The sequence below is a fragment of the Eumetopias jubatus genome, unplaced genomic scaffold, assembly GCF_037043125.1.
Source record: "Eumetopias jubatus isolate StellerSeaLion01/CBP00866 unplaced genomic scaffold, mEumJub1_p1.0 scaffold_16, whole genome shotgun sequence".
Taxonomy (NCBI): Eukaryota; Metazoa; Chordata; class Mammalia; order Carnivora; family Otariidae; genus Eumetopias; species Eumetopias jubatus.
The window spans coordinates 40,889,661-40,907,311 of record NW_028274822.1 but is presented as its reverse complement, the minus strand read 5'-3'; the positions used below and the strand labels follow the sequence as shown (position 1 = coordinate 40,907,311).

The 17,651-nt window shown below is 39.2% G+C and overlaps 1 protein-coding gene across 4 annotated transcripts in view; it reads right to left on the bottom strand.

The window, feature by feature from the left end:
* Positions 1–17,651, bottom strand: part of B4GALT6 (beta-1,4-galactosyltransferase 6) — an 84,050-nt gene that overhangs the window by 6,491 nt on the left and 59,908 nt on the right. For 2 of the 4 annotated variants that reach the window (XM_028098138.2, XM_088019290.1), the window contains 3 exons: positions 15,086–15,208; positions 14,704–14,805; positions 10,697–14,204 (listed from right to left, as the gene is read on the bottom strand). In XM_028098138.2, the coding sequence (XP_027953939.1) occupies positions 14,057–14,204; positions 14,704–14,805; positions 15,086–15,208 (373 nt within the window). In that variant the 3' untranslated portion in view covers positions 10,697–14,056. Of the gene's footprint in view, positions 1–7,885; positions 8,037–10,696; positions 14,205–14,703; positions 14,806–15,085; positions 15,209–17,651 lie in introns of those variants that run through there. The other 2 variants (XR_003608285.2, XM_028098139.2) reach the window with 2 other exon arrangements.

Genomic DNA, 17,651 nt, shown 5'->3' with positions numbered 1-17,651 from the left:
AGCAGGAGGGGCAGAGGGAGAAGGTCAGAGAATGTCAAGCATATTCCACACCCACCTCGAAGCCCAACACTGGGCTCAATCTCATGACCCTGAGATCGTGTCCTGAGCCGAAATCAAGAGTCAGACACTTACCCGACTCCACCACCCAGGCACCCCTATATTTATTTTATTTTTAATGTGTATTACCTATTCCATTTAATAAGCCATTTTTTAAAAATATGTCTAATAGTCTGAAAGGTCTGACTCATTGATTCATTTTAGGCATGTGTATTAGTGTATTAATGTATTGTCGCTGGAACAAATTACCAGAAATTCAGTGGCTTAAAACAATCCAGATTTATTCTCTTACAGTTCCAGAAGCCAGAAGTCTAAAATCAAGGTGTTGGCAGAGCTGTGTTCCTTCTGGATGCTTGGCCTCAAAGAGTGGTTCTCCTTGCCTTTTTAAGCTTCTAGAGACCACTTGCATCCTTGGCTCATGGCCCTTTCTTACAAGGAGCCTTGTGATTATACTGGGTCACTCAGATAATCCAGGATAATTTCTCCATCTCAAGATCCTAAATTTAATCACATCTGCAAAGTTCCTTGCACAGATTCTGGGAACTAGCACGTGGATATCTTTGGGGGGTAGGTGGGGTGCATTATTCAATCTATGACAACCCACATGTATTGGTTCTTACACACACACACACACACACACACACACACACGTGTGTGTGTGTGTGTGTGTGCTGAGCACCTGTGCTGGGTGCTGGAGCCAGACGGATGAAATAAGACACCAAGTCTGTTTTCAGGGAACTCATGTTATTACCAGTGGAGATGGGCATGAAAGAACTGAGAGAAAGAGAAAGAGGGGAGGAAGGAGGGAGGGAGGGAGGAAGGAAAGTAGAGAGAGGGAAAGAAAGTCAGCACTGCAGTAAAAAGACTGAAATGCTATGGCAGCCTAACAGAAAAACTTGCCCGGATTCCTGGGGGCCCAGAGGCGTCACAGAAGAGGGGACAACTGAGCTTGTCCTTAGAAACCAAGTAGGAGGCACCAAACAAATAAGGGAAAAGCCATTCCTGGGGAGGAGACTGAACTGCAGAGGGACAGAGATGTGTGAGAACATTAAACAGTCCGACAAAGGCAAGCAACTTGGTTTCATTCAAGGCAGGCTATTTCATACCAAGTAGCAGAGGACAGATGGCCTATGCTAAGACGTTAAAGAACCTGTGGGTAAAGGGGAAGCTGTTGTCAAGGTAAAAACAGGCAACGAACTGATCTGATCAGTGCTTCAATCCGTCCGCGGCTGGGACAGACTGAATGACGGGAACCTTACAATGGCCTGGTAGAGGAGTGGTAAATTCCATTTATCTTTCTTTTTGTTTTAATGGGCACCTAATACAATAACTAGAAAGGAAAAGAAATGAACTGGATAATGTTAAAGTCCCTTCCTGACCTAAAGTTCTGTGGCATCACAATCCCTATTCAATTGGTTCTCCCCGTGGGACTGGTAATTACAATACTTTAGCTACTAGGTATAGAGTAAAAAAAAACTACCCTTACTCCCAGGACTTACAAAAGAAGTTTTTAGATAAGTAGCTACTAAAAAGTGTTATTAAAAAATTACTCAATTATTTCACCCGATGTATACTCCAAAGCCTTTGGATAGATTTTATTTCCTTACAAAAGCACACTATAAAAGCAATACCATATTCCTTATAACCTAAAAGCATCAAAACCCTTCAGACCACAGACTCAGAAAAACAATGTTTGTTGTTCTTTTTTTTCTTAATTTTAATAAATTGTTGGACTTTAAAGTTGATTTCTAGAGTCATGAATTAATTTCTACAAAGGTTTTCATAAGGCATATAAATTTCTGGGGTTTGTAAAATTTCTCATCCACTTCTTATTCCACGTCTTTAGACCCTCCAATTTCCTTTAACCACTTCCATGTTCTGATATATCTCGGAAGAGCAGCACTTAACTTTTGCTCTTCTGCCACTGAATCTCTTTCCTGTGACTTCTCAACAGATCCCTACTTTGACTCCTTCAGGGTGGTTGTGAGGACCAGTAATGAGGTATGACCTGAGACAGGCTTAGAAAGTACCTGGGCATCATAAACATGTAGTGCGTGAAATATCTACATGATCTTTGTGGAAACTGAGCACATTATCCTATGAAATAGTCAAAAACTTGTCAAGATAATGGTCTTTAATTAAATAGTCTATCATAATGGAGCACCTGGGTGGCTCAGTTGGTTGAGTGCATGACTGTTGATTTGGCTCAGGTCATGATCTGAGAATCGTGGGATCGAGCTCTGTGTTGTTGGGCTCCACGCTCAGCGCAGTCTTCTTGGGATTCTCCCTCTCCCTCTCCTCTGCCCCTCCTCCTGCTCACGGACATGCTTTCTCTCTCTTTTTAAAGATTTTATTTATTTGACAGAGAGAGACACAGCGAGAGAGGGCACACAAGCAGGGGGAGTGGCAGAGGGAGAAGCAGGCCTCCCACGGAGCAGGGAGCCCGATGCGGGGCTGGAGGACCTGGGATCAGGACCTGAGCCGAAGGCAGCCACTCAACAACTGAGCCACCCAGGCGCCCCTCTCTCTCTCTTTAAAATAAATAATCTGTCATAAGTCTCCAGCATCTTTCTTCAGAAATAATAATAATTTATGGCCCAAAAGGAGAGAGGGAGGGCCATGGGCTAAGGCACCCCCACAGGTTCTACCTGAGCCTGTTCTGGCCTCAAGCAGTGGTTCCCAAACTTCAGTACCCATCAGCTTGGACCAAGGTCTACATCGGTGTGAAAAGTCCCGTGAGTACATCAACAGCAAGGTCCCATTGATGACTTAGGATTTACCGCCATGGTTTTCAATCCCAACTGCATTTTTGAGTCACTTGGGAATATTTTGAAGCATTCCCATACCCAGGCTCCAACCCAGACCAATTAAATCAATTCTCTGGAGGTGGTGCCCAAGTGTGATTACAGTTTAAAAAACTCCCCAATCAACTCTAATGTCAGTCAGCTTTGAGACCCACCAGCTGAGAGTATCGTCCATGTAAACAGTTCCCAAACCGTGGGAAATCCCTGCCTCAGCTTCCCAGGACTCCCGAGAAAAGGACCGATGGGGGCCAGATATCTGGGTGATTGTTCCAGAATATCCATAGCTCCTGAAATCCAACTCAAACCAAAGCTGTACTTGAAAGATTCTACATTCTGTTGTCTTGGGGAAAGTTGTTTGGAAAAAAACCAAACAAACTGAATCCATGCTCTAAGGGCCGTAACTGAAAAAAGTGTCACTTAGCACGTATTTATTGAACTCCCATGAGGAGTGCCAGGTAAAGATGAAAAAGAAATGGTTCTTTGTCTTCAAAGACATCTCACTCCAGTGGGGCTATTTTTATGTAGGTTTGAATACCCTTGATTATGAAAAGCTTGTCACTCTGATGAAGGTAATCAAACTTGATTTTAATGAGGTCAAAACCCTTTCTAAAAGATAAATGAAGTGTCTCAACAAGGGGTTCATTTAAGAAACACAAACTCAGCCCAGCTATCTTGAATGACGAGGGATTTATTTAAGGATTCATATGTATCTCGTGGAGCACAAATGGAACGGACACAGCTGGGCCTCACCAGGGACCGGGTCTGGAAAGCCAACAGGAACTAAAGTAAGTACCTTTTTATCTATTTTTGAGGTGCATGATTCCCAACATAGGTCTTCTTCCTTCTTGATGCAGACCAGCTTCTCTGCTCACCTAAGGAAATTTGGACTCAGTCCCCATCCCCAAATTAACTGCCTCAGTCCCTGTGTCCCTTCACATTTCTGAGAATCTGGTTGGCCTGGTTTGTGTATTATTGTGCTTTCTCTGGGCAAGGCTCTATCCACCCTTTGTCCAGTGAGCAGTGGCGAGCAAAGCTAGAGGGGGTGAGGAACTCCCCTCTTGAGGAGGTGGTTGAGGCGGTTTTCTGGGCAAGGACCATGAGCGGGGCTGCTAAACCCGCTGATATGGCCACAGAGGAGAAGTTATCATATTTGTCGCATTAACAATACAAACTAAACTGTCTACAAAAAAGAAAAATGCACGGTAAAAATGGGAAGAATAAAAGTTAAGCCTATAAAACATGCAAACACTGTATCAGCGACACTTACATAATGCAGCCATGATCAAACAAGAATTGTTTTCTTTATACTTGCTAAAGTTAATCATTAGCTAATGAAGAACAAACTCACTAGACAACATTTGCTCTGCTTTGCCCCAATACAGTTTTTTAAAAGATTTTATTTATTTGACAGAGAGAGAGAGAGAGAGAGCACAAGCGGGGGAGCGGCAGGGAGAGGGAAAAGCAGAATCCCTGCGGAGCAGGGAGTCTGATGTGGGGCTCGATCCCAGGACCCTGGGACCATGACCTGAGCCGAGGGCAGATGCTTAACGACTGAGCCACCCAGGCGCCCCTGCCCCAATACATTAAATTTGTTTCTGTTGAAAATCGATTTTAGGGTTTGCTGTAAATTCATTTTTTTATTTTGCAAAAATATTGACACAATGCCGGTTCCTAACTATATAAAATCACACTGGAAGAATCAGTCTCACTGTCAACCCCGTGGCCTTCACCCCACTGTTCCCCTCCCCTACACAGACCACCATTTTTGTTAGCCTGCCAGTGACTCTTTCGTAAAAGAGAAGCAAGCACACACATATATTTTTAGCTCCCCTTCTTTCATTCACAAAAGGCAGCATTTTATATAGTGTGTGAACCTTATTTTTCCCCCCCACAGGACACTATCGGGCTGGAAACCAGTACAATCAGAACATAGAATTTAGGCCCCCTCTTTTCTGGCTGCAAAGTGCTTCAGTGTGTGGGTGACTAACTGCTTAGCTTCCATCTTTTGCTATTCTAAATAACACCTCCACGAATAAACTTGTACACGTTATTTCACATCTGTAGAGATGTATCTTTAGAATAGATGCCTAAAAAAAGCTTTCTGGGACAAAGGGTAAAGGCTTTAGTAATTTTGCTGGATATTGCTGAATTCCCCTCCACAGGGGTTGTGACAGTTTGCATCCGATGTATGAGAGCACTTGGCTCGCCACAGCCTCACCAATCGTGTTGGTGAGAACTTCTGGATTTTTGCCAATCGGATAGGTCAGAACTGGTACTTCCACGTAATTTTCATTTGCATCTCTCTTACTGTGAGTGGAGTCGATCATCTTTCATATAGGGCACTTTACCTCTCTGGTAATAAAATTCTTAACTTTGAGGTCATCGGAGATTCACATGTAGTTGTAAGAAATGACGCAGAAAGATCCCTGGACCCTTTCCCCATCCTGCATGCAGTCATAATGCCATGTCACAGCTACCATAGTGACCCACACTCAAGATACAGAACCGTTCCTGACCTTTCTTTGTAGGGGACATTGCTAGGAGTTGGACAAGATGGGGTGAATGCATTCCACTGACTTCCCCCACTAATTACCAAACAACAACAAAACCCCACCAGAAGACTGAAAGGTGGAGTAAAGAAGGCAAACTCCCAGGGGACACGGGGGCTTGACGAGAAAAAACCCAGGTGTGAGTTCTGGGAGTTTTGTTTTGTTTTGTTTTGTTTTTTCTTGCTCCCTCAGTATCCCAGCCTGGGTGCTAGATAGGTCTGCAGCCCAAAAATGCTGATAGCAGCCCCCCCACGCCTCTCCCCCGCCAAGCAAAGCCTGTTCTCTGTAGCCCAAGAGCCTAGAAGAGCACAGGCCATCAGGCAGACACCTTTCCAACATACCCGTCTATTCTCCAGAAAGCACTCCAGAAAAGCCAGGGCCATCTCCACCTAAACTGGCAATCATGTCCCCTCCACTCCCCACCTCCCCCTTCTCCATGGTAGAGGTGAGGCTCTCCCTCACAGAGCCTGTGGATGCAACTCTTTGGGAACTACCCCCTTCTATATGACCTGTCCAAGACTTTCTCCCTTTTCCTACTGGGTTTCCAAGAAGGTTGTAAAATTCTTTAGAGGCAAAAGGGTGGCCTCCGTGAGAAGCCCTTGGCAAGCATTTCCCTTGTTTGGCTGTGGCCTACATAGGGGAAGGAACTGCCTTATTCGCTCTCATGTCCTCAGCACAGCACAGTGCCTGACATAATAGCAGGTGCTTAGTAACTGCCCAGACGTACTGGGGTTGGAGAGACCAGAAACAAGGCTGCCAGAAGTTGCCAAGCAGGTTAAAAGACTGGTTAATTACTCTATGCAAAATGACATTTATACAAGGTCAAGGGATAAGAGAATAATGAAGGGGAAGTCTGGTTACCATGGTGACCCTGTTCTGCCTGAACAAAAGCATTCACAGGATTTCATAAGGACTCCAGGGAAACAAATCGCTGCCATGATTTTTTCCTGATTCTAACAACAGTGGTGGTGGAAGAGAAGAAAGAAGGAAAAACAGGTGAAGAAAGGGAGGAGGAGGGATAACTGTGTAAAATAAAGCCCTTAGAAATCAACTAAATGCATTTTTAAAAAGTGCCTCAGATAGAAATTATGTTCCACAGGTAAATTAACACCTTCTCTCTGGTATGAAGTCAAACAGGTGTTTCTAGCATCTACTCTCATTCTTTCTTTAACACAGTATAGTGTCTTGTGACATTTATTTTATGGGAAGGATGACTTTCACTTTCCAGGTTTTTTTTTTAATTTAATAAAAATTTTAGCAGTGAATTCTTCACTATTCTATTTCTTTTATACACTAATCTATAATTTTTTAAAAAGATTTATTCTCTACCTCAAATTAATATACTATGTTAAGTAAAATTAAAAAAATAAAGATTTATTATTTGAGAGAGAAAGAGTTGGGGGGGGAGAGGCAGAGGCAGAGGCAGAGAATGTCAAGTGGACTCCCCGCTGAGCTGGAGCCCAATGATGTGGAACTTATCTCATGACCCGGAGATCATGACCTGAGCCAAAATCAAGAGTCTGACACTTAACCAACTGAGCTCCCCAGGCACCCCTACATTAATTTTCTAAAGCTTAGTACTTTTAAATTTTAAAAATGTGTTGAGTAAAAAGATGGGCCTGGCTCCCTATTCATAGGTAGGTCGAAATGCATCTTGATGATGGCACTTAATAGTCCTAATTAAGGCACTGATCCTGCTGAACACAGCTCTGAGTAGGTAGGACATATGGAGTAATAGCGTAATTTAGAATGCTATGGAGCGTTCTGCCCTAACAGATGGCCAACAGTGTTGCCCTGACGGGATGGTCATTCACTGAGCGCTGTGCAGGATGCCAGGTATACAACAAAACCAAACGGCACTGACCACTGCCCTCAAAGACCTAACAGTCTTTGAGAGAAAAAGAAAACGCATAAACAAATTTAATAGCATAAGACACGCTTTAATAGTGCAGTACCGTAGGGCAGGAATGCAAGAGAGGGAGTGGCAAATTTTACTTAGGTCAGCCAGAGACAGCTTCCAGAGTAGCTTGAGTCTTTTTTTTTTTTTTAAGCAGGCTCCAAACCCAGCATGGAGCCCAAAGTGGGGCTTGAACTCACGGCTCTGAGATCAACACCCAAGCCAAAATCAAGAGTTGGACACCCAACCGAGCCACCCAGGTGCCCCAAGAGCTTGAGTCTTTAAGAGATAGGTAGGAGACCCTCTGGTGGATGAGGGTAGAAAAGGTCAATGGGAGTAGTTCACGGGCAACTGGAGAATGAAAGAGGGTGTGAGAGGGATGGGCAGGGAGGTGTTGGTCCTGCTGAGGCCAGCAGAAGCCAGATCATTCAGGCCCTGCTCTGAGCAGCAGAAATATTTGGATCTTTTTCTAGAAGTAGGCAATGGGGAGCCACTGAAAGATTTAAAGCACGGTAGTATTTCAAAAGACAGAATTTCGTGGGTCAAGATGGAAGACAGATTCAAAACAGAAGGCATACCTTTGCAGTAAGACAAGACCAGGAGGATCCATGCAGTTGTTGTAGACACAAAACACCCTACAGACTGAAGAGGGGCTTCAGAGGTGGAGATAACACGTTGATTGTACGGAGGAGAAAGGCGAGGGTGACTCACAGATTTGGCCTTGAGTTCCTAAGTGGATGGTAAAACAAGAGGAAGACCAGGTTTTGAAGATGGATATGATAAATTCAGCTTAGGACATACTGAGTTTTGAGTTTCTGTGGACAAGCAGGTCGAGATGATCCCTAAGGTGATAATGTGGGTCAGGAGCTAAGAATTCTCAGCTGGACATTTGGCTTGAGAGCCTCCTGCTTATACTTAGGGACACCACGAGGTTAAAGTTCTGTGAGTATATCTCCTGCTATATGTGGCTGTTTACATTTATCTAAGAGTTTAAAAAATCCAGTTCCTGGCTCATGCCAGCCACATTTCAAGTGCCCAACAGCCACATGTGGCTAGAGGCTACCACACTGGACAGCACGGTCCCAGAACATTTCCATCATTCTAAAACATTCCACCGGACAGTGTTAGCCAGTGGTCCTAGAAACTGAGTTACTGATCAGAGAGAAGAGAAGGGAGAAAGAATGGAAAGCAGAGGAGGAAGGGTCTTCCAAGGAAACTGGGAAGAAATAGGTGAAAAAGCCAAGCCCAAAAGCCAAGGTAGGATAAAAAAAGCAGTAGAGGCCCACATGGCATTTAATTTTTTCAGTCACAATACTGAGAGAAGCTACACGTTACTGAATGCCTTCCATAAGCAAAGTATCGTAACAGGTGCTTCCCACACTGTCTACCTAAAATCACACAAACCTCTGAGCAAACGGAGCCTGATTCCCACTTGCTACATTTCTCCTCATGACTATTACTGCTAAAATTTAATTTTGCACCTCTGCCAGTTTTACTAATTGTTTACATGCACTATCATGTATAGACAGGGTAATCACTAACTTCATTTCCTAATGGAATCAAAGAATGCAATATTATCTTTAAAATATGATCCAAGATAACCTGCATGAAAGAAAAGCTTGTTACTCTTGAGCTGAAAACTGACTTAATTATAAGCAAAGTTTTTGCTCAGCATGTCAGACACTGGGCTCAGTTCTCTGTTAGGATTAGCTTATTTAAGTTCTTCAGCAATCCTCAGGTAGTTCCTATCATCCTCAACTGTAAGATCAGGAAACTGAAGACCACGGGGGTTTAAAATTTTGCTAAAATGTCACAGTGAACAATGGGGGATCTCTGAATTCAAACTCAGGTCAGTCTGATTCCAGAGTCTTTGCTTATAACCACTGCCTTCCACACAGTCCTATTAAAAGTTAACTGTAAATCCTCAAGATTCATTGTAGACAATGATCTCAAGTATCCTTCTGATGCATAGGGTATACAGCTAAGAAACATTCTGTGCCTTGGGAAAAGCTTCTCCTATAAAGATGCTCTATTGGCCTAATACTGACTTAGTAAAATATAAAACCAGTGTTTGCAGAGGACACAATTGAGCACATTTCATAGTACATAGGTTTTTCAGTTGTTTCCATGTCTGTTTTACTCACAGAAGACAGTAAATTCCACTAGTGTAGGTAATGTCTGATACTTCTCGGAGATCAAAGACTTCAACTGATGGAGTTAGGAGGATGAAATTAGCAACAGAATTCAGGTCCACCAAAATATGTTATAGGAATGTGTTGAGAAAGATACAAGTTTTATTTTTACAACCTATATATTTTTCTTTTAATTGTAGTATAATTTTGAGTGATATAGCACTATGTTCTCTGAAGGACCTTAAATTAAGAGCAATACAGTACATGCTCCTCAAGAATAGCCTTCTCTAAATAAAACAATTTGGGTCCAGAATATCTCCACAACCTTAAATCCATGTGTTTAAGACAGGACAAAAAAAAAAAAAAAATACATATATAAGATTAAACTGAGTTGGCATGTTTCATCAGAGGACACATTAGTACCATAGGTAGGAAACTGAGCCAGACTAAGCCAACTCAATTTTACGGCTCTGCATGATTTAAATGACTAAGTGATTATGATTTCACGACTGGCTTTGTGACATACAGTGTCAATATCCTGGTAGCTCATACTATGCATAAAAATTAATAATAATTCATTACACAAATACTTTGACAAAATTCAAGATCTCACATTCCAGGCCCAGATACAAATCTAGTCCCTAGATATTACCTGCCTTAAAGATCTTCAATACTACTTGATATTTAGAAAACAAGAAGGGGATTGACCACCAACACACCAGCTTAGTTTACTCAAGTTTGTAGGCAGAAGAAATGTTAAAAACGACTCCCGGGGCGCGTGGGTGCCTCAGTTGTTAAGCATCTGCCTTCGGCTCAGGTCATGATCCCAGGGTCTTGGGATCGAGCCCCGCATCGGGCTCCCTGCTCTGCGGGAAGCCTGCCTCTCCCTCTCCCACTCCCCCTGCTTGTGTTCCCTCTCTCACTCTCTCTGTCAAATAAATAAATAAATCTTAAAACAAACAAACAAACAAAAACGACTCCTTAAATATTCTTCTTGATACAGTAGTTTACTAACTGTACTGATGAAAAATATTTAAATATTACTGTGTCTTTTCTGAGTTAAAAACTATGAGATCACTAAATGTATTTAAACTGTTGCAAAGGCAGATGCAGGGTGGCTTTATGCTTCTGTTGCCATTCTCCTGCGACCAAGGTATTCATGAACAGTTTGCCTCAAAATTAGGAAAACGAACACAACAAAAAACCCAGGTAACCCCCAAAAAGTTCCTGAGCAAAAATAATTAGTGTCACACAGAGTCTTTAGAACATTATATTTCATAAAAGACAATGATAAAAAAGTACAAACATTTCCATGAGGAGCAAAAAAAAAAAAATGAGTACAAGAAATTATTAGCATTTATTTCAGTGCATTTATGTAGAAGCCTTTCGAAAGATCTAATAAATAAAATAATCTTAAGTACACTTCCTCTTTCTGATAAACAGTATGGCCATTTTAGATCTCTCAATTGGCATACTTGTAAATACAAGGCAACAAATCTAGAGTACTAATATTTGTCTGAAAAGTACACAGAGAAATATAACAGATACAAGCAGAGGCCAAATAAAATGACACAAAATCTGCTTTCACTTGTAGGAAGCCTCCAAAAGAAGGACAATATCGTATTGGTTGTTTTTCCATTTTGCTTTAAAATGGATATCAATATTTTGGTTGGAAAAGGAGTCTAAGCAAGTTTTTAACACATAATTATGTATTTGCATAATACTGTAAATAAGCTTTCTGATCGAACAGGTTTTCACAAAATGTGAGCAAATTTAAATGCAGATTTTAAAAAACTACTCATGTGTACACTTTTCCCTCTCTTTTCTACAAACAGGCCCATTAATCATTACTTCTTTCTCGAGGTGAAAGGCACGACGTAACTTTCCCAGTTAGTGCCATAGGGACCTCACAATAGCTCCATGTCCACATATATGTGTTTCTTGACTTTGAAACTAAGAAATACAACAGATAAGTTATCAGAGGATGTCTTTATAATTTTAGAAAGGTTTCAACTTGCTTGATTTGATTTGTTCAGAAATAAAATACTTTTTCTGTTGGCATACCTCGCATTGCACTTGATACAGAATAGGCAATCAATACATGTTCCCTAAGAAATCTACCAAACATAATGATAAAAAGAATTTCCATTTGCAATGTATTTGTTAATTTTTATGGAACAGATTTATTTTCATAAAATGAAGATAAATGAGCAAAACTATCACTCTTCTGGAAACATATAAGTCATTCTTCTATAGGCAAAAAATCGATTCTAGGTATGCACTTAAAAAGCAAAACAAAACCAAAAAAAGGGGGGAAAGCAAAAAACAAACTAATGAGATGATTTTCACAGGATGACATATCATATTCAAAATTGAAGAGAGCAAAATAACATTGCTCACTCATAAAACAAAAATGGCTATTAGACTTAATCTAAGAAAATAAGGCAGATTCTAGTAGAACTGAGTTCTCCTGAAACTGTTAAAATGTGTATCAAAATGAGGATTCCAAATGTGGGCAGCTCCACATTAAAAAGCAAAAAATACGTTTTACGAGTAAGACTCAGAAACAGCCCTAATTTTCCCCACAGTTAAAATATGTTAAGTATTAAAAAAATATTTAAGTATTATTGGGTTAATTACGCTCTTACGCCCCTACTGTCTTGTTAGTGATCACAAATGTTAACATTCCCAACCAACTTTCATTTCACCAAATTAAAAAAACTGCATTGGCTATGAGACCAAAATGAACAGATATACACATTCAGAACAAATCTCTTACTTTTCAGAAGGTTTGATTTTTTTGTGATTTTGAGTACCACCAAAAAAATGGAAGATAAATATTTTGGAAATATTGCTAGAGAAATAAATATGGAAAATTCTGTATGCTATCATAAGGGAGAGTGATCAGTTTTTTCAAAGTATAAGAATTTCAATTACATTATGATTTTGTTTGTGGTCATCTGTACTACTAATATTGCCATAAAAGATGATACTTCAAAATTAAACTTAAACCTGAGATAAATAACCATATTTCTGTTTTAGATGAACAAACCATGAGGCAAATATTATCCCAACATCCCTCACAGATAGATTTCTATTGTTCTTCATTGTTTTTGAAGATTCACTTCAATAATTTTTTGTTTTAAATTTGTGAAAATATTAAGATATTTTCCAGAATCTTTGGTTAACTATAGTTGATAATTTTCAAAGTAAGGATATTGTTTGGTTTTGCCATGAAAACTTCATCCAAATTTAAGATCAAGTAATATATTGGATGTCAGGTAGTGAGACCTGTTCTCAGAGAAGTGTCCTAGAACATCAATGCATTTAAATAACTGATTATATATTTTAATATAATTCTATTAAATCATTTCAGTGAGGCAATTTTAAAAATATCAGAAATGTAATTTCTTAAATGTGGAAAAAAAAATAGTTCTAATAAACCTGGCCAACATTAAAGGTTCCCTTCAAAAACCTGAAATTCTATGAGTCTGAGAATTAAACTTAAAATTTGTTTTTATCTACTAAGCATTTATCTTCATAAAAATAGAACATTTAATTTCTTATCTAATATTATAATTCATTTGTATATTGTAAGTACTACTGGGTTTTCCATAGCTCATTCTTTTAAAAAAATTGTTTTGATTTTTTTTTTAAATGAAAATTGTTTTTTGGCTCTTCTGAACTAGAAATAATGAAAGTGCTGTTCACTATAAATTAAAAAAAAAAATAGAGTGTACAAACACACACAACCTCAGGAAGATTTTTTGAGGCACAAAATTCCTGACAATTACACCAAAGATACATGAAAGACAGTTAATTAATATAAAGAGGTCCTTTATATCATGTTATGTCACAACGTTTAAGATTCTCTTGGTAATACTCATGCAATGTGCATAAACAATATGGTTGTGATTTAGCAAAATCTGATGGGATTGCAAGCAAGGAAAAAAACAGGTAATCCTGGTAGGAAGGAAAGTGGTCTAAGTCCTTTCTTCTTACCCTGTAAAACCCTACGAAAGCGATGACTTCTTCCACACAAAAGGCTGAAAGTCTAAAGCTCAAAACTAGTATATAACAGTTTACTGTAGGAGTTGGCTGTCAATTATTGACAGTTCCTTCATTTCACACAAGGGTTAACCTTTGTTTAGTGACATAAATTTGCATTGTTTTCTTCCATGCAAATAAAAAATGTCTATAAAAGTCCGATAAAGGCATAACCAATTACATGCAAAACTGCAACACATCTTCTTTTTCAACAATTTGAACACGTTAATTTACATCACATATATACAAAACAGAATTTGTTTAAACAGAAATAAAGCATTCTCTTGAATTAAATTATATATTTTAGTATAAAAATTTTCTCTTTGTAGGGAGCGCTCTTAACTTCCATATTTCAGCAAGGGCATCGGGTGTCTGCAGGGCTCGCCGTGGGGGTGTGTCTCACAGAAGAGGATGGGTGATGGTCTCTAACCTCACACTGTAAACAAGGGCTGCTGGCTCTTCTCACGTAGCAGGGCACCATGACACATCCATTCCCTGACCTCCAGTAAGAGCAGACTCCCAGTTGATGATCCAGCACTGCAGTCTATTTTGCCATGAGAGCTACTTCTTTTAGTAGTCTTCAATTGGAGCTAACTCTGGCATGAGGTTTACAGAGATATTTGTATACAACCTATCAACCAGTATTTTTGGCGTATATATTAAATTGTTCAACCCATCAATGTACTGACGTTCTTTTGAGTATCTTAGTAATTTATACCTATGGTGTTAGAGAAAAAAATGAAAAACAGCAACACGTTCAAAAAGAAAAACTGACAACAAATATGCTCAAGGTTGTTCTTATTTAAAGCATTTAAAGTTTTTTCAATTTTTACTTTTCATAACATAATTAAAAATCTTTTAAACCATTATCTAAATTAGCATTTTTACTAGTCTTAAAATGCCTCCTGAAAAAATTATTTTGTGCACTTACAACTTAGACATCCTTAAGAAATAAAATGTTTTATGAAATAATATATCTTACGTTAAGGAAACACTTTTTATGTGAATAGCTAACCGGGCTCTTTAATATAACATCAATACATATGTATAGCTCTTTGAAACAAGCACAAAAATATTTTACTTCTATAAAGAAAAATAAGATCAACAGAAAAGTCCCTGCAGAAGATTTTTTGGGGGCTGCAATGTTTTTTTTAACAAATCTTTCATACATCAAGTAATTCTGAAACCTTGTTATCTGAAGGTGATAGTAAACTTACCGTCCTAAAAACTGGACTTCACCTCGATGGTGATGAGGAATAGACTTGTATTTTCCCAAGTCTCCCTCTGGTCTTGTTACATTATATCCAGCATAGTGAACTCTACAATACATAGAAATAAAAATATAAAGAAATAAACTGTGACTAAAAATTGATTACATGAGTTCAACTTGAAATGCAAAAGAATGCTATCATTAGAAAGAGGTCAAGAATTTCAGAAGGCACTCTTAATGAAGAAAGGCAGAAACACAAAGTAGGATTTAGAAACCTCAAAAATTTTCCATCCCAAAAAATCTTTTCTTGGAATAGCAAAGTGCAATCTAACTAATAGAACGGAAATTTATACAAATTCTATTATTAAGCAATTTATACCTCAACATACCTGTTCCAAAGGTCATCATCTTCTCCTCCCCATCCCCAGAAGGCATTAGGAAAACCATTGATCTTTCTAAATTGTTCCACTGTCAGTCCACTTACACCACCAAAAAACTCTTTATATGGAAGACTAAAAGGAAAGCAGAAGACAGCATTCTAAAAATGAAATCAAAACAGTTTGCCATCTGAAATCAAGTTTTCAGTCTTAATGTGCGCTTTGCAAAATATATTCTTATTTTCCATAGAAACAATTGTTCTGATTGAATCATTTTCTGGGAAATGTGAAGTACACCAAAAAAGAAAACATTTTCACAGTCTAGCAAAACTTCTAAATGTGTTAGGTAAAACACAAAGTAAAACACTTGTGGTAAATGAAATTTAATATTCAGTATTGTTACTTTGTAAGACTCACAACCCAGTGTTCAAAAATTGATAAGACTTCCACATCAAAGTAAACTTGATTAAATACACCAATAGTTGTCAATGCAATGTTAGATGCTGTTAAGCTAATAAAGTGTTCTAAATTGATTGAATTATAAATGTAATTTATTATGTACACCAGGATAAATATAAATTAGTAAATACAGCTCTAGCATTTAATTTTGAAATGACTAGCTGCCTGTTCCTGTAATAATCATACCTGTTTGGTATGATACCATAATACTCATGGATGTTTACAAATATATTATTTTTGATGTACTAATATTTAAATAAATGACTTTTTGATTGAGATATAATAAACTTACAACACTGTATTTACTTTAGGTGTACAACATAATGATTTCACACCAGTATATATTGCAAAATGATTACAATAATCTAGTTAATATCCATCACCACACACAGTTACAAAAGTCTTCGTTTTCTTGTGATGAGAGCTTTTAAGACCTATTCTCTTAGCAACTTTCAAATATATAGTGGAGTATCATTAACTCTAGTCACCATGCTGTACATTACATCCCCAGGGCTTATTTATCTTACAAGTGAACTGTGTACCTTTGAACCCCCTTCAGCCACCCTCCCCACCCCCACCCACCACTTTTGGCAACCACCAATCTGTCTTCTGCATCTATGAGCTTGTTTGTTTGTTTTAGATTCTACGTATAAGTGAGATCATACAGTATTTGTCTCTCTTTGAGAAATGACTACTACACTTTCAAATCTGGATTTATTTTCCTTACCTTTCCCTAACTCATACTCCAAGGAATTTGTCAAACTAAGTTGTTCCTTTAGATATAGATTGGTTTTCTGATCTCAAGATAGCATCCCTAGACTTAGTTCTGAATAAATTCCTGTGCCCCCAAACGTGCTAATGGGAAGCGGCAAGCCAGGGCTCCTACAGAGGCCAAGTCAATGTGGGAGGCCAACAGGGAAAACATGACCATGCACAGCATCCAGAAACCAAGCTAAGGGAATCCTGGCCAGGACGAGAGCAGAGCTGCCTCAGAGAAGGGGAGAGAGCAGATCTCACTGTTTTTGTGGGAGGACTCTCCTCTCACTCCCTGTAGGGAAGAAGTGCTGGGTGTCAGCTGAGGTCCGGTGTGATCACAGAAGACGGGAGAAGCAGCTCCTGCATGGAACTCACTGGGTGCACAAGAAAGCGATCTTGGCCCCACTGGCCAAAGGCACCCAAAGACAATCACAGTGTCCCAGGAGCTGCACAAGGCTTACATTTGGGAAGTAAGGATTCTAGTTATGGCACCAGTTGGGGTTCAGTAGGGCTGATAAGCATTCATGGCACTGTTGGGTTTCCCATGCCAGTTAGATTATTCTTCCCTAGGCTAGTGGTTTGGGAGAAACCTGAGATTAGTAGATAGGAAGATGTGTATATGTGTGTGTGTGTGTGTTTTCATTAACGTGTATAAATTGGCAAGCACATTAATTCCACTTATTGTTTTGCTTAAGTGCAAACAATCGATTGCACTATATCCAGAATGAAGACAGAGTAGGTAAAAGGAAAGCATAACAAATAAACTAAAGAAGAGAAAACAGAAGCTCAACAAAAAATCCAGTAGGATTTCTCTCACACTGACCCAGGGGAGGGAGTCACCTATCTGGGGACCAGAGCTTTCTGGTCTGCAGCCACCATAGTGTGGGTGCCATTATGGGGCAGCGATGCTCCATCAGGCTTCACCCATGGCCCAAAGTCTACCCACTACCAGCCCTACTCCTTGATCTGCTGACATTCTCCCTCAGCTACATTCTGATTTCTACTCAAACTTCCAAGATACCCTACTAACTCTGGGATCAGTCTAGGTAGACAGAAGTTATCATATACAGTAATACTTAATGTTTTTAAGTAAGAGAAATTAATTTCGAATTCTTAGTTTATATGACCTATATGATGCTTTTTAGTGAAAATCAGTTACTCTGAATCTAATTTAACTAAAACTGAGTTTCCAAGAACCAGGACTAAAACCCACATTCTGAACTTGGATGATCTTCCCCAAGCCCACGGTAACACTGGACTTGGGAGTTCAGATACTGTAATAATTAAGAAAAGGTTTTCTCATTATAATGACCAGCAAAAAAAAAGAAGAAGAAGAAGAAGAAGAAGAAGAAGAAGAAGAAGC